This window comes from Crotalus tigris, unplaced genomic scaffold, assembly GCF_016545835.1.
Source record: "Crotalus tigris isolate CLP2741 ecotype Arizona unplaced genomic scaffold, ASM1654583v1 scf7180000023720.1715460, whole genome shotgun sequence".
In the NCBI taxonomy this organism is placed as follows: domain Eukaryota; kingdom Metazoa; phylum Chordata; class Lepidosauria; order Squamata; family Viperidae; genus Crotalus; species Crotalus tigris.
The window spans coordinates 1308091-1328218 of NW_024100139.1; the positions used below are offsets into that span (position 1 = coordinate 1308091).

At 55.1% G+C, this 20128-nt stretch overlaps 3 protein-coding genes across 11 annotated transcripts; 1 reads left to right on the plus strand and 2 right to left on the minus strand.

Moving 5' to 3' along the window:
• Nucleotides 1-604: 604 nt before the first annotated feature.
• GUCD1 (guanylyl cyclase domain containing 1) lies at nt 605-10164 on the minus strand. 9 transcript variants are annotated; one of them, XM_039321099.1, is made up of 6 exons: nt 9914-10164; nt 9270-9435; nt 8836-8927; nt 6298-6366; nt 3380-3621; nt 605-3153 (listed from the first exon to the last, which is right to left on the minus strand). In XM_039321099.1, exons 1-6 carry the CDS (start codon nt 10153-10155, stop codon nt 3062-3064), a joined length of 903 nt encoding a protein of 300 aa, XP_039177033.1. In that variant the 5' UTR covers nt 10156-10164; the 3' UTR covers nt 605-3061. The 9 variants fall into 9 exon arrangements, 7 of the variants coding, with proteins under 7 accessions (XP_039177033.1, XP_039177032.1, XP_039177034.1 ...); XM_039321098.1 differs by having other exon boundaries at nt 6283-6366; XM_039321102.1 differs by lacking the exon at nt 605-3153 and adding an exon at nt 6919-6971 and having other exon boundaries at nt 3484-3621.
• Nucleotides 10165-10303: 139 nt separating this feature from the next.
• On the plus strand, nt 10304-11722 carry SNRPD3 (small nuclear ribonucleoprotein D3 polypeptide). The gene is made up of 3 exons (XM_039321107.1): nt 10304-10474; nt 10568-10760; nt 11572-11722. Exons 1-3 carry the CDS (start codon nt 10349-10351, stop codon nt 11631-11633), a joined length of 381 nt encoding a protein of 126 aa, XP_039177041.1. The 5' UTR covers nt 10304-10348; the 3' UTR covers nt 11634-11722.
• Nucleotides 11723-12001: 279 nt separating this feature from the next.
• LRRC75B (leucine rich repeat containing 75B) lies at nt 12002-19884 on the minus strand. Its single transcript, XM_039321106.1, has 4 exons — nt 19603-19884; nt 18262-18390; nt 16741-16853; nt 12002-14818 (listed from the first exon to the last, which is right to left on the minus strand). Exons 1-4 carry the CDS (start codon nt 19882-19884, stop codon nt 14245-14247), a joined length of 1098 nt encoding a protein of 365 aa, XP_039177040.1. The 3' UTR covers nt 12002-14244.
• Between the last annotated feature and the right edge of the window lie 244 nt (nt 19885-20128).

A 20128-nucleotide genomic window follows, 5' to 3' on the forward strand; every position in this document is an offset into this window, starting at 1 on the left:
CACCTGCCTTGAGAGGAGGGATAAGCAAATCCCGCCTGCACTCCCAAGGTGGATTGACAACCAGGCAGGAGGATGCCTATTGGGCAGGCATTATCCTGTGGAGTCTCCCTCTTTCAGCTTCCAATTTGTCACTCTTGAGCACCCTTCCACTTTGGGACTCCCTCTAAAGTAGATGCTGGGGGGGGGGGGCGTTTGTGCTCCATCACAGCCTATGAGCTCCCAAAGCCACGTTCCGCACAAGGAGCAGCACTGCTGAAGGACTGAGCACGCCGTTGCAGCCGCCAGCAATTTGTACTGTTTTGGGGAATGAAACCATCTCTCGCAGGGGTGTCAAACTGCCGGCCTACAGGCTGGTTGCATCATGCGGAGGCCAAGCCCACCCCAGGTCTGGCAATGCAAAAAAAGTTGCAATACGTCGTGATGTTATGTGCCCTAAAGGAATCAAACTGCATCTTTCTTGAAAAATGGATTTTCTTTCCATCCTCGGGGAACCAGCAAAGCATCAACCTAGAAAGAGCAGCAGAAATATCTGGGGAAAAAAATCAGTGAATTTTTCTTGGTTAGCCACCTCACCCATTCCATCTTAAAAAAAAGTCTAAGCATGTTCAAGAAAGCAGGCTTTATTGAGTGATTTACAAATACTTTTGTATATAAAACTTATTTTACAGGTTTTCTTCCCTTTTACTCTCGTGTGATCATGAAGTTTGCATAAACATTTCCTTGTCCAGAGTACCCAAATGAAGAGAAAACGTGCAGGGCCCAGGCAGGCCTCATTCTGACTGTCCCAATGCCTTGGTGTCCCTCCCAAGAGTGGTGGCCCCCAGCCCCTTCCCTTGCGCCAGCCGCTCTGCCAGGAGCAGCTTGGCCCTCTCGGCCAGGAAGGCAGAACTCAGAGCCTCTCCCCTTTGCAGGCTCTGCACCAAGACTGGGGAGCCCCCCCCCCATTGGCCTCTAAGGCGGCAGGCGCATCATCCCGTGTCTGGGGGATACCAGGACAGATGGCCGACCTCAGCTGTGTGAATGTTTCCTTTGTGAGGATAGCGCCTTGTAACCAAGCAATCCATCCGACAGATGGAGACGCATCCACACCCTTGTTAATGAGTTTGCTTATGAAAACACCTATTTCAGCTGGGCTTTGTTCAGAGGGAACCCTTGAAAAGCAGCACCCTTAAACTGGAGACTAGAAGATTGAGCAACATGCTCTTTACTATATATGAACAAACCCAGTACTAAGAGTGGGGCAAGACAGAAAGCGCACGGACGCCTCAACTCTACCCTTGCAAAGCAAAGGATCTGAAAGCTGGACTCCTCCCTTTGCAAGAGCTGCAGAAAATGCAAAGGGAGAACAAGGCTCCCATTTGATAAAACGTCACCCTTGCCCACTTCCATCAGCTCCTCACCTGACTCGCTTTCTTTGGGCTAGAATTAGGAAGCAGCAGCTTCACTTGGGTAACTTCCAAGATGCTCCCCAGAATTCTCTTGCCATTAATAGGCACTTACAAGAGTTTAAGTTGACCACAGAGCAGACACACAGCACAAAGTTATTTCAAGCCACCAGAGAAGCGCCTCCCCCCCCCCCCGGGGCTGAGAGCAGAGACAAATATGGTGCGATGAGGTAGAAACCTAGGCCTCCCAGAGGGGCACAGCTCTCCCCCCACCCAGCAGGCAACACCAAGGAGCTGGGACTCTCTGCCAGACAGGAGGGGGCTCCTGCCCTTCTCCTGAAGGCTTTCAGCCCTTCTCAGGGCCCAAACAGATCCTGCTTGGACTTGCTGTGGCCACTTTGAAACTGGCAAAGCAGGCTGAGGTCCAGAGTGGCCGTTACCTGGGTGGCTACTCTGGGGCAAGCAAGCAAGCAGGCCCACAGCTTCACTTAAGTGGCAGGAGGTAAGGACAGCTAAAAGGGCAGCCCCTTTAGGAGTGACTGTGCCCGGACAGCAACCTTACCCTGGCTTTTCCCGGGAGGGAAAACGGACTGGATCTAGCAAAGCCGACTTCTGGGCAAACGTGAGTCTTGGATGAGCTCAACAAGGAGAATGCTGATAAACTGCGGCCGCTGAACTAGCACGAGGACGCAGCTGCTGTCTATGAAATACTGTCTTTTTGAAAGACAAAATTAAACATAGTAAGAACTGGCAGCCTTTCACAAATAATCTAATCAGAGTATTAATTAAACAGACATTATTCAAAATGATAGATTGACAAAGTGCCAATTCACATAATTCAAAACCTGTAGATATAAAGGATTTTAGTCCTCTGGAAAAAAACATTTTCCTCCTGCCAACACTGCAAAACTTGGTCTCACCTAAAAAGTCCCTCTAAGTGGGAATGAGGCTTCGGAAGGAGCCACTGACTGCGATTGCTGGGGGTGTTTGTGTGTCCTTCTGGGAAGTCCCCCTCTGAACTCTTCTTTATAGGACACCGAGTCCCTTCTTTCCTTTCTGCCTTAATTTATTTGCTTGGTTTTTATCAGAAGACTCAAAAACTGTGAATGATAGGATAGGGGAGCTGCTCCTACGGAATTCAGGGAGCTGGATTGCTTCTGAGTTTTATGCCTGTGAAAGGACATTCCGCATCTCAAAACTTCAAATGTGCAAAAATGGGCAGATTTGCTTTTTCCTAGGGCAGCAGCCTGGCTGTGCTGCAGGCAGAAGCTGGCCGGAGCAGGTAAGAGAGCTGAACTGGGAAAGCCTCGGAGGGAGGAGGGGTGCAGACTTCGGATTGGGCGACCACTCCGGATCCTGTTGCAGCATCAGAAGAGAGCGCAGAGTTCAGTTTTCTTTAGGGAGGGGGGAACTGGCCACGTTTTGGTCTGGGGCCAGAGTTGGACCCCCTCCCCTGGGCAAAATCACCTGGGGTCCCCAGACAGACCCCGACTGGAAACCACATTCTGTCATCTATTAGGACTGCAGTGGACCTTCTGCTGTAAGGTGGCATAAATGCGTTCTCCTCCCTTCTATCTCTCTCCTTTGCTTCCAGCCCGGTGCAGTCCAGGAGGGGAGGTCTGCGAGTCCTGAGATGGCTGCCACAAGGGCAGTGAGCTGGGAGCTCAGCCGCAGGGTCAGCTGTTTCGGTAAATGAACAGGATATCCTCATCTGTGCCGTAACTGGTCCTGGCTTCCTCAAAGTTACAGATGCTGGTGCTGCATGTTCCTGTGGAGCGGGACCAGAGTCAGACACGGGCAGCGGCAAGGGGCTCCACACCCCAGCCCCTTCTGCACCACCGAGCAGGGCACCCAGCCTACGCACAGCCCCCTTGCGGAGGGATCGCCTGACCCCACCAAACTGCCCGAGAAACGAGGCGCCCAGAGACCCACAGAGCGGAGTGTTGGAGGCCGACACCTGGGTGAGGGCACAGGGTGAGGGCGCAGTTACTCACGGTCCGCGTAGGCAGGGTTGTTGTAATAAATGCACCCCAAAGCTCTGTTGTAGCCACACAAGACAATGAAGTGGCCCTGGTAGTCGGGGCTGCGGCAGAAGCACTTCTGGCCGATGGGCAGGAAGCAGCAATACTTCACCGGGCTGGAGCAGAGGTCGCATAGCAGCAACACGGCGTTGACCAGCACGATGGCGATGTGGCCCTGCGAGAGGTGCTCCTGGATGTCTCGGATGGTCACCGTGCTGCCGGAGAAGGGAAGGAGGAGACCTGGGTTCAAGAGGGTCTCCCACGACAGGAGCCCCGAGGAAGAAAAGAACCCTTTGGGGCAAAGGGGACTTGGAGTACTCCGGCCAAAAACGTCTACTTCAGGAATAGTATTTATTTATCATCTGCCCATCTCCCTCCTAGAGGGACTCTAGACAGCCTACAAATAAAGCACACACAGAATACAGTATCTCCTGTTGTGTAAAAGTGGCTCTCCCCTCAGAAGCACCAATTAGTATAACCTTTCTGACCTCAAAGGAATGTTTCTGCTTTATTTAATTAGGCAGAAGAGAAAACTAAAAAAAGAAAATTACAATGAAAGCACAGTATGTAAACCTGCACATATATGTTATATATCCACAGACAGATGTAACGTTTTCTACTACTTTTTCTCCTGAAAGTTAAAATCAAGACCCCCAAAGGGCTCCTCCTCGGGGTCTTCCACCATTGTTTCTCACAGGGGCCCCCACTGGGGAGGCTATTCATGGGCCCCTGCTGAGGCCTGCAGCAGAGATGGGGGCTCAGCCACGACTCGACAAGGCCCAGGGAAAGACGCCCGTCAGCCTCTCCCCACGCCCCTTCACAGAAGCAGGCAGGGCCTCCAGACAAAGGGAGACGCGCTTGAGGAGGCCCAGGCCCGAGTCCCCTCCACTCCTCCTGGGCTACCGTTTCTGCACAATCCCCTCAGCGGACTCTTGTGGGATGTACAGAGGGAGCCCTCGGGAGGCCAGCCTGAGCCTCTGGAGAAAAGGCAGGAGGACACCGGTGAGGGCAACAGAAAGAGCCTGGATTCTCCTGGGCCTCCAGCTGACATCTTTGCAGTCAGAGCCACTTGGGGAGGGGGGGAGAGGCAGGAGGGCTTAGCAGGCAGCTCCTCCCTCATCTGCCTACATCTGCCATACAGGAACAACTTTTCCACAGTTTTGCTGGAGTCGCCCTTTCTCACCAGCTGCTTCTCACTCTCAGGGGCCTGAAAAGGATCTGGAAGCAGCCTCTGAACTGGATCGGGCCCATCCCCTCCCCTCCCCCCTCGACTTCAAGGCAGCCAGGCCGGGTGCTGAGCGTGAAAGGAGGCCCCTGGACCAAAGGGGCAGAGGCAGCTGCATCACCGAATTCTGCAGGGAAAACTCTCCACCTTCTGCTCCGATGTCGGCTGCCACCCAGTTTGGAGGGTTGTATGGCAGAATCCAGCAACCTCCCAGGATGAGAGTCTGACGGGAGCGAGGAGTGTGCGTGCAAAGGGACTCTGAATGCTGGAGAAACTTTGCTGTACGGGGGAAGTGAAACGCATTCGGAATCCCAGGAGGGGCGGCAATATAATAAAACACGAGCGGCAGATCCCACCACATCGCTGCCACGAGGCAAATCCGGTAACCTTTATTTATACCTGCGGCAGAGAGCAGAGCACTAAACTGGGCTCTGAGTTGATTGAGTTAAAGCTCTCCTCCAGGTTGGAAACTCCGACAGAATCCCACAGGTCTGAGTGGGGAAGACCAACTACTTAAGAAAAGCAACTTTGGGTAACCGAGACTGACTTAATTTCCTTTCTGTGTACAGCACGTGCCCCGCCCGCCCCACTTGGCCTGTTTGCCCCCTCCCCAAACAGTGCAGCTTCTCAACTAGACACCCCACCGTCCAGCACTGAAATTACCTGCTAGCACCAGACGGGTCAACTCATGGGCAGAGATTTAGGTAAAGAAAATGAGCGAAATCTTTGTTTTCACCTCTGGTTTATTTGTTTGTGATTCTATCCCACAAACGAGAGCTTGATACAGATCAGGTGCTATACACAATGCTGCTACAAAAACATCCATTATCAATTTATCTCTGTGTTGCTCAAATAAAGGTACCAAATCTGCCTCCAACAGAGAATCTGCACAGCCTTCTTGTGGGCGCACTGTGACAGCGGTTGAAAAGAAAGCCCCTTGTGGATCCGGCACTGGAGGGGGCCCAGCCAGTAAGTGGGACCAGGGCAAATGAGAACCACTACCCCCACCTGCCCAAGGAGAGGATCCCGTGGACCCCGATTCCTTTTGGCCTACTTTAGCAGCAGCCTTAACAGGGACTCCACTTCCGCCAAAGTGTGGGACTTTCCCCCTCTTGGCCCATTTTTCATCTTGGCATTTTGCCTCAGAGCAGGTGCCACCTTCCTCAAGAGAAAGGATGCCTAATGCCACTCTCTGGCCCAAGGACCACACTGAGGTTACAGCTGCCTGCCGGGGGATTCAAAGGATTGAGGCCACATAAAAAGAGGTAAAAGGGAGAAACTAAAATCTAATTAAAATAGTCCAATTCATTAGTATAAATTATACAGCTGAAGGGCCTTCTCTTATTCCTCATCTCCCAAAACACAACTCAAAGCAAAACACAAAGAAACCAACCACTTCTCACTCACAACTCGCCCAACGACAGAGGTCTGGTTGGCATCAGAAAGGGGACCTCCCAGTAGGCCACAGTCCCTAGCTGGAGCTGTGCCCCGGCTCTCTTGGGAAGGGGACAGGGGTCCTTCCCCTTCCAGGCACAAGGTCCAAGAGCACCATCCCCCCCCCATCTGCTTGGGGGGCTCCCAGCCTAGATTGGGAAGGGTGAGGCCTCCCTGCTAAAACGCCCAGCAGCTCTGGGATCTTCGGCTGAATTACCTTTTGTATGCATACCTAAGGATTTGCCTCTGGATCTTTTTCTTCATATCTTCCCTGCTTCTATGGCCCAAGATTTCCTTTGCCCTGGAAGTGAATTTAGCATTCTCATCCTCAATTTTCCTGCATCTCTTTTGCAAAGCATTTTCTGAAGAGTTTCAGATGTGCATATCCCTCACTGCACATCCTCGGCTCCACAATATTACTTCACAGATGTTGGCAGTTTAAACGGTTATTTACACACACACACACACCGTCTTTTTGCTAGCAACTATTTACATTTTTTAAAAAGCAGGATAAAGTCCAAAATAATTTAATGTAACTAGCACTGATGATGTTACCTAGTTAGGATAACGAAACATCTGCAAGAAAACAAGCAAGCTCAGAGAGCACCAAGGACCCCTCATGTCAACCCTGAGATACAAATATTCTCCATTGGCAATGTCACGGTAGCCAGAGCACATCTTCCATTCCCAGGTTCCATTAAGCACAAGGTGGATTTTTCATTTGCACCAGAAGCAGCTTCTAGTCCTGATCTACTTGGCTAGGACCCTGCCCCACTTCCAGGGCATGCACAGCCTGCTCCTCTCTCCTCTGTGTGAGTGCGGAGACCGCAAGGCAGAAGAACAGGTTGCTTACCTGTAACTTTGGTTCTTTGAGTGGCCATCTGCCATCCCCTTGCCAAGAAAGTTCTACGAGTAAAAGACCACCGTGTTAGTTCACAAGCCCGAGATAAAGGGAGGGCACTTCCTCGAACAGATGCAGCTGTTCCACAACGGCACCCTGTCCAAAGGCTGAGATAGGCCCCGACAGCTTTCCAATGTCAACATAGGCTGGAAGCCACTCCAGGGGAATCCGCAGATGACCACTTAAAGAACCAGCGGGATCTTCCCTACGTGAAACTTGTGCATCCCATCCTGGGCACGCCTGCGGCTGGTATCCTCAAAAGCAGCGTAACCCATTTTAATTTGCACCTTTTCTAGGCTGCTCCCTACTCATCTGACTTTAGTGAGGCTCAGTCAGGCAACCATCATTCACAGTTCCCATATTTTGAGTAGAACCCCAACAGCAACCGGGGCCAATCCTGCCTGAGGACACCCCCTTGCAAAGGGAGTCAACCCCAAGACAGCTTGATCAACGGAGTCCTACCTGTTCTCCCTCCTGCTTCTAGTCAGAAAAACCGACCGGCTGCTACCATCAAAATGAGCCAACTTCAAAACGTCTGGCAGGAGCCCAGGGATGCACACACACTTGCATGTTTTATTTCAAAGCCACAACTGCTACATACCATGCTCCAGAAATTCTGCCAATTTGGGGGAAAAAACAAAACCTGGAACTTTTTGGCGGTTTCTGCATTTAGAACAAAGTCAGCTTGGTCTAGTGGTGAAGGCACAGGCTAGAAAGCAGGAGGCCACAAAAGCCGGCTGGGTGGCTTTGAGTCGGTCCCTCTCTTTTGACCCAACCCACCTCACAGGGCTGTCATGGGGAAAATAAGTGGCAGAAATGGTATAGGGTCTCCTGCTTGAGCAGGGGGGTTGGACTAGATGACCAAGAAGGTCCCTTCCAACTCTGTTATTCTGTTAAGAATTAAGCATACTTTGCCACTTTATTTGTAAAAGCAACGAAGCGGGATTAAATAAAAATAAAAGCAGAAGCCAGAGGAATCTTATGAGAAAAAAGTAGAAGAGAGCAGGTGTGGTTCAGTCCCGTGAATAGTTCCCAGGGCGGAATATCCACCTGCCTCTCTGCCCTCCAATCCCCCCAGCACCTTCCTCCCTCCTCTAGGCCAACGGCCAGGTCCCAACAGCTCATCCACGGCCTGCATGATCCTTCCCCGAGTCACTGCCACTGACAGTCTTCCTCCTGCTCTTATCCACTCCACTCCTCTCAGAACCACAGAGCCTCCTCCTTTCAGTCTGGGCACACACCAAAACATCTACAATTCACACCTCTATTTGAGATCACGTTACTTGAAACCGGCTATTAAGTGGGCTCTCCATCCTTCCCTTCCTGTCCTCAAGGAGAAGGAACAAATTAGTCCATCAATGTCACTCCTTCTCCAACTTTTCCCTTCAAACTAACAGCCACAGTATGCCTCGGGATGTCCCTTAGGATTGTCCATGGAATATTCTTACCCATTGCAGGGGAACCACAACCTGTGAGAAATGAGGATGTGGGAAAAACTGCAAACCGTAGGGAGAGCAGTTCAGCTGAAGCTCATCATCTTTCACTAACTAGCACCCCTGGTCCATGCAGAAGTAGATCTCTAGCACTTTTAATGGGAGGAAGAAAGCTGGAAAAAAGTGGCCTCAGTAACACCGCACCCTTTTGCTCAGCATGTCCCTACTCATCCTAGGTAGATTTATTTCCCACCATAAAATTTCAATCCCTGCATTCAAAGGACTGTTAGTTCTCCTGGCTACACCCTCATGGCTACACAGGAAGGTGGTGCAGTCTTGTTTAGGTACTCTGGGTTATAACAGATCCTGCACAACTGGATAAACAGTTGGATCACCTGCTAGAAGAAGGAAGGCAAAGCATCAGTCTGTAGCTCACCGTTTATCCACCAGCACCTTGCAGGCTTTTGCTTGGGCAAATAGTTGGTTTACCCGGTTCTCCTCTGTGTCAAAGTGTTTTCTATAAAAAGACTAAAGAAGACAAGGAGCAAACGTTAGATGACAAACCCTTCTCCTGGTGGAAAGCCTAAGAAGGGATTGCTAGGGTCTATAAGGGAGCCCCCCTCTGCTTCCCTCAAGAGAAGACATCTGGGGCAGCCCTCTTGAACCAAGCCTGCCAATGAAGCTCATCTTGGAAGACGTCAAAAGAGGCTTTGAGGCATCCTGTGAGCAAAGGGCAAACTCTCATTGAGGCAACCCAGGGATTTTTAGTAGAGGGTGCCAAATGTTATTGGGCAGCGTGAGAGAGTGCAAGCATCCTTCCTGGAACCCCTCTGTGTCTGGAGCAGCAGCAGCAGCAGCCTGGCAAGCTACCTGGTTCTTGTAGCCCTTGTCCACGCCCAGCGTCTGGGTGCAGAACAGGTGCTTCACCCCAAAGTGACGCATCAGGTAGGCCAAGTCAATTGTCCAGATGCTTTTGGTCAACTGGAGGTCCCGGACGGCTCTCTGGAAGTCTTCATCGTTCAGCAGGTTCAGGTACCTGGGGCCAGATCAGGGGGGGGCGGGGGGGCATTGGAGGCAGAAAAAAGTAACCGTTTCCTTCCGGAGACCAGCGAGGCTTCCCACCACAAGGCAGGGCCCGCCGTCTCCAGCTCAGGCAGCAGGCCGAAAGGCCAACGCCTGGGCAGAGGGGGGTCCACACCTAATAGAGCCCCCGGCCCCCTTGGGAAGCCCCTCTCGGGCCAGGGGCCCTCAGCCTTCCTCGCTGCCCCCGCCTGGCGTCCCGGCCGGCCGGCCGGCCTTGCGGAGGCTGCCCGCTGGCCTCGCTCCTTCCTCCCCATCGGCGAGGCTTTGTCTCTCGGCTCGGGGCGCCGCGGAGGAAGAGGAGGAGGAGGGAAGGGAAGCCGAGAAGGGCCGGCCCCACCTCGCCCTCCAAGAGGCGAGGACTGCCGCTCCCAGCGTGCCCCAGACGGCCGGCGGGAGGGGCGCGGGGCCCGCCGGGAGGCCGGGCGACTCACCGCAGCGCCATCCTGGAGCAGGCCAGCCCGCAGTCCCAGTGGTAGAGCTGCTGCAGCGCCGGCACCTTCAGTTGCACCGCGTCCCCGCCGCCCTCGGCCGCCGCGTCGGCAGGGGCGGCCGAGGCCGGCGGGGCCCGGAGCTCGGCCACTCCTCTCCCGGCCGCGCGAGGGGCCGCCTCCGGACCGGAGCACCCACCCGCGGGCGGCGGCGGCGCGGCGGCCTCCTCGGCCGGGCTCTTCATGGCGCTGGGCGGGCGGGCCCGGCCTGGGCGGGGCGTCGCGCGGGGGGGCGGGGCGGGGCGCCGCCGCTCCTCCTCCTCCGCGGAGAGCGGTGCGCCATAGAGGCGGCGGGGCAGAGCGGCGCGCGCGGGGCAGGCCGGGAGCGCCCTCCCTCTCCCCCCACTCCCCCTCCTCCTCCTCCCGCGGGCCGCCGCCATGTCCATCGGGGTGCCGATCAAGGTGCTGCACGAGGCCGAGGGCCACATCGTCACCTGCGAGACCAACACGGGCGAGGTCTACCGCGGGAAGCTCATCGAGGCCGAGGACAACATGAACTGCCAGGCAGGGCGCGGGCCGGGCCGGGCGGGCGGGGGGCGCCGGGGGGGGGGTCCCGGGGCCCAGGCCTCACCGACGCCTCCTCCTCCCGCCCCGCAGATGTCCAACATCACGGTGACCTACCGCGACGGGCGGGTGGCGCAGCTGGAGCAGGTCTACATCCGCGGCAGCAAGATCCGCTTCCTCATCCTGCCCGACATGCTGAAGAACGCGCCGATGCTGAAGAGCATGAAGAACAAGAACCAGGGCTCCGGCGCCGGGCGCGGCAAGGCCGCCATCCTCAAGGCGCAGGGTGAGGCGGGGCTCGCGGGGCCGGTGGCGCCCCCGTTCCTCCGAGGCGGAGGGGCGAGGGGGACGGGGCCGCTGGGGCGGGCGGCGGGCAGGCCGAGCGGGAGCCGCGGTGCCAGGGCAACGGGGACCGAGCGTGGCGCCGACGAGCCTCTTTCGGGGAAGGGGGGGGCTCCATGGACCCCCCCGTTTTGCACCCAGGACCCCGAGCATCTGAAAGGCCCCTTGGCGCCTCCGCACACGCCGCCCTCGCGGCCCCTCGACACCACCTGGCGCCCGTCGATGATGCCCCGATCGTGACCTGCCTGGAGTCGCCTCTTCTCGGAGCGACGGGCCGGGACCCCTGGCTCTCCCTGGGCCCGCCGGTCCACCCGCCCTGGGGGGGGGATGGAGAAGGGGGTGCCCTGCTGGGAGGGAGGGAGGGGGGAAGTTTTGAGAACTGCCCAGAGGACACAAGCGGGAGAGGGGAGGGAGGGCTCCCACCTCCAGCCTCCTCTGCGCCAGCTTTTGCCTTCCCCCCCCCCCCCAGCACGAAAGGCTGCAAATGGAACTCCAGAAGTGGAGAGATTCCAACAGCAGCAGCAAAGGGCAGTAGGACTGACGGAAAGAGATTTGTGTTGCCTATTGTGGATTGACAATGGCTTTTGTTTTATTGGCTTTAAAATGTCACAAGAGACTGTTTTTTTCTTGCTTCTTTTTAGTCTTCTCAGAAACATCTGTGGATTCTGATAGGCTCCTTACCAAATCCAGCATGACTGGGTGTCTTCGTGTTTGTCCTTTGCTGCTGATTTTTGTGTTCTGTTTGTTTTCTCCAGTGGCTGCAAGAGGAAGGGGACGTGGAATGGGACGTGGCAACATTTTCCAGAAGCGGCGATAACTTGGGATCAAACCCTGCTTTGCTGAAGAGAAAACTGTGCTAAATTGTAATTTGTGTCTACTTTAATAAATATGTTTCTTACAAAATAGGAAGAGCATCTGCTGTGTGTCATTGACTTAACTGAGATATAGATTGGCTGCTATATAGTCATAGTAGGCCTCAATGATCACCTTAAATGCCAGACCCCATACCGCTTACAGTACCTATGAACATGACTCAGGAGCTGTTTTTAAAAAATACAAACTGAAATTAAAACCAGTCATCTGCTTTTTAAGTGATGTTAATAGACAATTTTTGAGGGTGGCTTTCCTATGTGAGATTCAATAAACAAGTTGTTAGTAGTATTAAAAGAATGGCCATGAGTCCTGTTTGATTTTTAAAATAATTTATTGTACTTTGAATTAATCAGTAAATCCAGGTCTCTGGGTAATGCATAAAATAGAAACACAGGTCCATAAAATCTAAACCATGGCAAGGTATAAGAGCTCTTATTAGTGCTTACTTAAAAGTTTTAAGTTTTGATATTTTTTTCTCCTTATCTGCAAAATGCAGAATAAAGTTTTAAAATGTTTATCTAGCAAGTATCTTTATACTTGTGTTCACTCATATGCCTCTAAAATTTTAATTTATCTTTGAGCATGCAATGGTGGATTTGGAGAGTTAAATAAAGCAGAGGTCCCCAACCTTTTGGGCACCCGGGACCGGTTCTGTGGAGAGAGGTTTTTGCGTGGACCGGAGTGGGCCTGGTTTTGTGTGCTGCCTGCATCCTGTGGATGGGGCTTTGCTTGTTTGTGCGGACCAGTTGCTGGCATGCCGTGGCCCGGTACTGGTCCACGGACCAGGGGTTGGGGACCCCTGAAGTAGAGGATGATGTGTTTGGTTTGGTCTCAAGAGATTAACAAAACCTTTTGGACCAGAATTGGGAATTTTATTGTAAGGGAAAGTATCATATTACATACTGAGAAAAGGTTTGACTCCCTCCGATTGAAGATGACCAGTGATCTTGCCCTCTCAATCCACTTTGACAATCTTTCCTCTGCTGCCTGGGGGTCTCTCAACCAGAGAGCTGCTTCATTGCAAAGCCTGCAAGTCTTACCAGCAGAAGTCTTAGCTTTGGTTATCAGAGGCTTCTAATAAGTGGGCCGCCTTTCCTCTCAGGTGTTCAAGAGTGGCTGCCCAAGGCTTAGGGGACTGCATTTGGGGGGGGGGATTTATTTACATCTTAAGTTTTTATCTGTACAGGATTTGGGTTCTGAAAAAGGGGCTTGTATGGAATGAAACCCAAAGGTGCACATAAATGGCCACGCTTTGAAACTGGGAAAGGCTGGATGCTTTGGATCATCATCAGTGGTCAAGTTCTTGGGAGTTTTTGTCGTCTTAAAAGATTCTTCAGAGTGTCTGGTTTTCTCAGTCTGAGCCACAGAAGTTAAACCCTAATCGAGTGATGCATTCTGCAAACCCACTTATTAATGGCTTAGCAGCCTCATGTCTAACTCTGACCTTTCAGCTGTGGCTTAGATGTCATCACTGTTTTGTACGCCCTAAATTGATGAGGGGGAGGCTTTTTCTGTAATTAAACTGAGGAGAGCCAATTTCTCCATGAAGGAACATCACCGGCCTTGCCAGGGACATTAAATACAAGCATCTCTGTATTGGACGATGAGAAAAGCACTCCAGCCCCCCTGGCCATGAGGCACAGCTGAAAATGTGCACATTCTTCCTTCTGAGGGAAATGACAAGTGGTGGCAAAGCAGGGGAACCCCCATTATGAAGAAACAGGTCAGGAACATCTCAACAGGTGTCTCCAGAGAGCACGATGCTTCTGCAACTCCCCATGATTGCCCAACGAAGTGCTGACCAATGTTTTCATCCTCTCCAGGAAAGTCATTTACTATCACACACTACAAGGTTTTTCTGCTGAATTGGACTTGCCCAGGTTACTGTTTCATCCTGGGCCTAAGGCAGGGCCCCCATCACTGCCTGACTGAGACCAGAAAGCCCTGAGGCGTTGGAATGCAGACGTCCACGAAGCAGCCCAAAGAGCAGAAACACTAGTGGGGAAAGGGATGCTCCAAACAGCCCCCCCCCAACAAACACCTGTGCAACCCACTTCAGCTCCCCTCGATCCCTGCAGTGCCACCGGTCACATGTCTGGGCTGCAGATACCGCATGCCTCACATTCCGCCACCCTTTGTTCGGAGGGGAAGAGGGGGAGGAGGCAGGCTGTGCCATCCTGGTGCCGTCTCGGCCCCCATCCAGTCTTTCCATGCCACTGTCACACGGCTCTCTGGACCTGTGGACCCGGCACATCTGGGAAAGGATGGCTCTGGGGCTTGCTCCATGCGCCTCCCCACAACAGCAATTGCCCACCTGCATCTCCAGATGGTCTCCTTTTCTCTAGCTCGCCAGGTTTGCGGCATCATGGTAAGTGACTAGCCTGGTTTGGTGCATTTGAGAAAGCCCGACTAGGAGGAAGAGGATGGGGCAAGGGGACCAAGTCAGGATTGGAAAGGCTCAAGGAAGTGGGCGGATGAGGCCTGGTGCGGCCTCTCTTCCATCAGAGCTTCCACAGGCGTGGCTTTAGTCTTCCAGAGGACACCTCCATGTCCAGTCATCTTTCACATGACTGTTGGCGGAAGTGGCGCTTGGCCACTGGCGGGATATTCTCTTCCCCTTGCAGCAACAACTCCTCCTCCTCCTCCCCCTCCTCCTCCTCCTCCTCCTCCAGCAAGCTGGTCTCAGGCCCACTGGATGCCTCAGAAGCGCAGTCCAAGGACTCATAAATGGTGGGCAGGGTGGTCTGCTGGCTGAGCCGCTTCCGCAGGCCAACAAGCAGAGGCTGCGGCATGGAGGAGACGTCCACGTTGTTGCCCAGATCGATCCAGGCTAAGGAGGGGAACTTAGCCATGTCCTTCATGGCGTCGGTGAGGTCCTTCACAGTGGCTTGGGTCAGGTGGTTCCCATTAAGGGAGAGGTGGGTGAGGCTGGGCAACGACCACAGGAAAGGCATCAGGAAGCACATCTCCTCATCCTTCAGGTCGGTGAAACTCAGGTCTATGGTGAAAAGGTGGTCACCGCTGTTCTGCAGGTAGCTGGCCAGATGCTGGATGTCACGTGTGGAGAGAGGGACCCCAGAGAGATCGACGGCGTCTTGGCTGGGCTTCTTGTACAGGCTCCACTTCAGGCTAAAGGAGAAAAAGAGGGACCAGGGGCTTCAGAAGGAAGGGCTGCTCCCTTCAGAAAACTGGTCATCTGGAGAGGCGGAGGGGGACAACCCATAATGGGCCACATCACACAAGTGCTGCACCTGGCCTGCTTGGGTTGGATTTGGGGTGCAAGTGCACCGAAGCAGTGCATGATGGTGTTACCGTAGGCTGGTCTAGTCTGGCACCACCGTTGTTTGCTGCAGGGGCCTGGCTTGAGCCAGCTATTTTGGCCAAGCCATCCCTTTCCATTGGTCGATGCTTGAGTAACTTTTGTGTGGAGGTCCCACAGCCCAAGATCGTGGCAGGGGAGGGGATTGCAGCATTAGACCCCAAAAAAGCGCTTGCAACCCTTCCGTCCACTGGATCCAATTTCCTGTCCTCCTGCTGGGGGGGGGGCCTGGAGCGAGTGCAGTGAGCTGCAGCTGGTTTGTGTTCTGGCCCCTGTGAATGGCGCTGGGGAAGGGGGTTTGCCTTGGCCGGAAGAGGGGCAGAAGAACAAGGGGAGGGGCAGCTTTGGCTTAGCTGTTGTCCTTTCAAGCAATGGTTTAAGGCACAGGTTGGCAACCTGCGGCTCCGGAGCCGCATGCGGCTCTTTGAGCCTTCCCCTGTGGCTCCCAGCCTCCTCTGCCATTTGCAGAGAGACAGAGACAGAGAGAGGCACTTGCGCTTCCCTGCTTCTCTCTCTCTCTCTCTCTCTCTCTCTCTCTCTCTCTGTGTGTGTGTGTGTGTTGTGTGTGTGTGTGTGTGTGTGTGTGTGTAAAAGAGAGTGCACTCACAGTGTTCTCCGAGGAGCTGAAAAGCTTACTGGGCGGAGCTCCTCCCTTTGCTGCGTCTCTGCAGGAAGCAGGAAGCAGGAAGGGCAGGAGAGAGCTAGTTAGCCCAGCTATGCTGACTCAGGAATTCTGGGAGTTGAAGTCCATGAGTCATAAAAGAGACGAGGTTGCTTACCCCTGAGCTTGTTGGACAACAGCTTGAAGCTTGCCAGGTGAGCAGCAGATAGGAGGGGGGAGAAAGAGAAGAGAGAAAGAGAGAGAGAGGGAGGGAGAGAGAGAGGGAGAGAGAAGAAAGAGAGAGAGAGAAAGAAAGAGAGGGGGAAGAGGAGTGGCAGACCAAGGGCAGATAGAGAGGGAGGGAGGGAGGGAGAGAGACAGAGAGAGAGAGACCCTTTTGACATCTAAAATGAAGATAACACTGCATATATCCTTTTTTTACCTGTGTGTGTATGTAATTTTATTCTCTTAAAGCATTCTCTTGGTGATCATTGTTTTAATAATATGGATATTCCCAAGAGTGATATTTTTACTTTTATTTTTAATGTGTGTGTATACACACACACACACACACACACATACATACACAAACACACAAACACACCTATAATAAAAGTAAAAAAGGATATATGCAGTGTTATCTTCATTTTAGATATCAAAAGGGTTTTGCGGCTCCCGGTGTTTTGTTTTTGGTGGGAAACGGGTCCAAGTGGCTCTTTGAATGTTTTGGGTTGCCTACCCCTGGTTTAAGGCAATGCCGGGTTTTTCAGTAACCATAGTTCTTGAAATGGGAAGGGGAGGGGGGTGTTCAAAGCCGGTGCATGTATGAGTGCTTGCAAGAGCAAGGATTCTAGAGAAGCTGGCTTCACCCAATATGCCCTAAATAGACTTTTGTGGTTTAGTGTTTTGTGGGTGGAAATCCAGGCCTTGTCCAATCATATTGTGTGAACTAGGCTATCGCATTATGTTGTATTATAATTTGTTTGGAATGCCACTTGTTTTGTTACTTTGGATTTCATCTGCTGTGGGAACTGAGCTCATGTCACACCCTCTAATACTGGTCTCCTCCTGGCTCCTGCAACCCCCGACCCCCCCCCAGAAGGGTTGCTGTGGCACCCCATTCCTGCTCACCTGCTGTGGGAATTGCGATGGGGCAGCCCAGACCGATGCCATTTGGAATGTGGAGTCAAGTGGTAGATCAGCTGCCGGCAGATCCGGTCGGAGGATTTCCACGGATCGTATTCCTGAAAGCAGGGAAGTGGCAGCCGTCGGCAGGGGCCGGGCCCCCTCTCAGTTTGCAGAGCTGCCAGTCCCACATCTGCATCCTTTCCAAGTCCTCACGGCCTGAGCTCTGCCACTGAGGGCTCTCTGGGCCCTGGGAGATGCCTGCCCCCAGCCAGCTGCTTTGCCTTTCCCAAGGCTCCGGTAACTATCAGCCAGGAGTCACAGGAGACCATGCAGCCATTGGAGGTCATGCCGATCCTCTCCCGTGAGATCAGAGACCTTTGCCAGGAAGACACCCAGGAAGAGCTGAGGCAACCCCAAGATTTGGGGCTGCTTCCCTGTCCATCCAGCTGCCCCAGCCCCCCAGGCAGCATCAGGACGTGTTCCGCCCCCATCCCGCTGGCTGCAGGCCCTGCATCTCGCCTGGCCCTTCTGCACAGGAAGGGGGGGGGGGCAGCACGATGCATGTGGGTGTCTGGTTCCTGGCAAAGAAGGGGAGGGACAGAAAGCAGCTGGGTCTCCTGCTAGTCCAGAAGGGGATCCTCTCAGCTCCTGGCCAGAAGGGAAAGCACAGCTGGCAGAAGCACATCCTACTGGACCAGCTGGCTCAGGAGAGCTGAGAGCAAGGCGGGCCACCCATGGAGGATGGTGGGTGCCACAGAATAAGCAGAGCAGAATAATCTGAACATTTTTAAATCTAAAAAATCCAGTAAGTGTCTCTACTGGAGGCCAACCTAAAAACCTCTCCTTTCCATCTGCCAGCCTGTCCTGCCTCTGCCCCCATTTCATCCAGTGCAGCAACACTGAGCAGGGACAGAAGAGCCACGGCCCAAAGACCTGGCTTCTCTGGCACGTTCCTGCTGCAAAGCAGGAAGCCCCGGCTGGGATTCCCACTGGCACTTCTGGACTGAGGTGACTGGATCACTGCAGAGGCTGGATCACTGCAGAGGGGATCCTGTGAGGTCTCTGCAGAGGAGGACTTGGATAACCTTGGGAGGCAGGGCCAGCTGACAAGATTAAGCCCCATCCCCCCCTCAGGGCAGAGGCAGGCTGGGGGTCAGGGCAAGGGTGGCCAAGGGCCTTCTTTGCTCCTGCTGCTGGGAAGCTCCTCCAATCTTTCCTAGCTGAAACTCCCCTGCCCTAACTTAACCCAGAGGAGGAGGAAGATGCATCTCTGGGCTCCCAGCAAGGAAGGTCGCAACATGAAACTGCCCCTTTCCTCACAGGTACGCCCAACTGGGGGGACGTTGGCCGGATGCTGCAACTTGCTTCTGTCCTTCTTCCCAAGGCAGGAGGACCTGATTGGTGTCTGAGGCCTGGAGCTTTTCTGGAGGAGGTACCAGCAGGGTCTCCAAAGAGTGGCCTCTTTCCCCACCCAGAGACCTAAGTGTCGACGGTGCTCCCCCCAAGGGACCCACTGGCCCTCACCTTTTTGGGGCACTCCAGGTCTCTGGCCAGGGTCATCAGGAGGTCGTGGGAGATGGGGTCCACCAGGTTGAGGAAGGTGGCCTTCTTGTAGAGCACGTCATTGAGGAATGTCCCCTCCAGGCCAAGGTCCTATGAGCAGAGAGCAAAAGTAGCTAAGAGCTGGGGTGGGCACTGAAGAGGGAGCCACCCCCCGCAGACATGCCACTGGCCAGCAAGCAAGGCAGGCCTCTGGAGGCGGAAGGTGCAGTTCTCGTCACCCAGACGTGGGGCAGCTCCAGAGGCTGGAAAGTTTGCCTCCTTGCAGCTGCGGTCCCTAAAAACTCTTTCAGCACGATCCTCAGCTGCAAGATTGCCCATTGGATCCTGGCGGCAGCTTTTGGGAAGCTGAACCAACTGAATTTTTAGATGGAAAAAAAGGTCCGAGAGCAACTGCTCCCCACCCCCATCAGAGCTTGTTTGGCAAAGCTGCTTCCTCCAGCATCTCTTCCAACCCTGGTGTGCGAGTGGGCACTCGTCTGCACCTGCCCGGCACCACTGCCCACTCCTCCTGCTCTCGTGCCAGGTGCAGCGTCTCTCTGGATCAGGAGGACACTTTCAACTAAGGAGCAGAAGCTACAGCAAACTCACTGTGCCCACAACTGACAGAGTCAACAACCGACTGGGCAACACAATTGCTCTCCAGCAGTCACACAAAGGCTGGTCTGCTCCTTGGAACTGGGCCTGGAAAGGTTGGGACAATCCACACCTGGGGGAACCTGCCATCCCGACAGGGCTGCAAGGGGAGGGTGTCTTTTGCTTGGCACTGCCGAGGCATCCCGAGGCCCATGCAGCCTCTTGCAACCGGCCCCATGTCTGCCGCATTTCTGCCTCCAGGTTAGAGGACTCTTTCGGTGTTGCGGCGGGGGGGGGGGGATCCCGAAATGTCAGCTAGTACAAAATCCCGCGGTGTGTGTGTGTGTGTGTGTGTGTGTGATTGGAGCCCCCACGTCTTTGCCCGGCTTTGGGGGCTGCCTGCACCCACCGAGCTGGAGGGGCTCCCGCCGTCCCCTTAGGAAGCGCCCCTCCCCACCCGCCGCGCTTTCTCCCCATCCCCATCCCCGCCGCGGCGCCCTTTGCCCCCCGCCGGCCCGCCCGACAGCCGCGCTCGGAGCGAAGCTTCTGGCCAGATCCGGCGCTTCGCCGCGGCGCCCACTTTCGCCGGAGACGCGCCGGCCCGGCTCGCTCTGCCCAAGAGGGCTCCGCGCGTCCGCCTCGCCCGCCGGAGGGAAGGAAAGGCGCGGCGCGCATCCCCAACGCCGGTGCCGCCGCCCCCCCCCCGCTCCCGCCGCCGGCCTCGCCTACCTTCCGCAGCAGCCGCAGGAGCTGCCCCGCCCGCTCGTGCCGGCGCTCGCGGAGGGTGGCCTGGATCTCGCGGAGCCAGCCCACCCGCCGCACGTAGGGCGCCGCCGGGCGGCTCTTGCGCGGCCCCGCCGGCAGCTTCTCCGCGTCGAGCAGCAGCCGGCAGTCCGGGCCGGGGCGCCGCGGCCGCTCCTCCGGGCGGCTCCTGCCGCGGAGGGACCGCCGGGAGCGGGCGGGGACGGCCGTCGCCTCCGCGCCGCTCCGCCGGCTCAGCCGGGAGCCCATCGCCGCCCGCCGCCCGCCCCAGACGCGTCGCCCGCCGCTCCGGGGCGCCGGGAGGCCGGGGGGATCGGGCGGCGCCCTCCCGCCCGGCTGGCGCTGCCCGCGCGGCCCCTCCGGCTCCTGCCCGCCGTCGGCCGTCGGCTGGCGGGAGGCGGCTCCGTTTTGCCGGGCAGGTGCGCGCGGCGCGCAGCCGGGGAGGAGCCGGTCCTCGGCCGCGTCTCTGGTCCCGGGGGACGCAGCCCGCTCC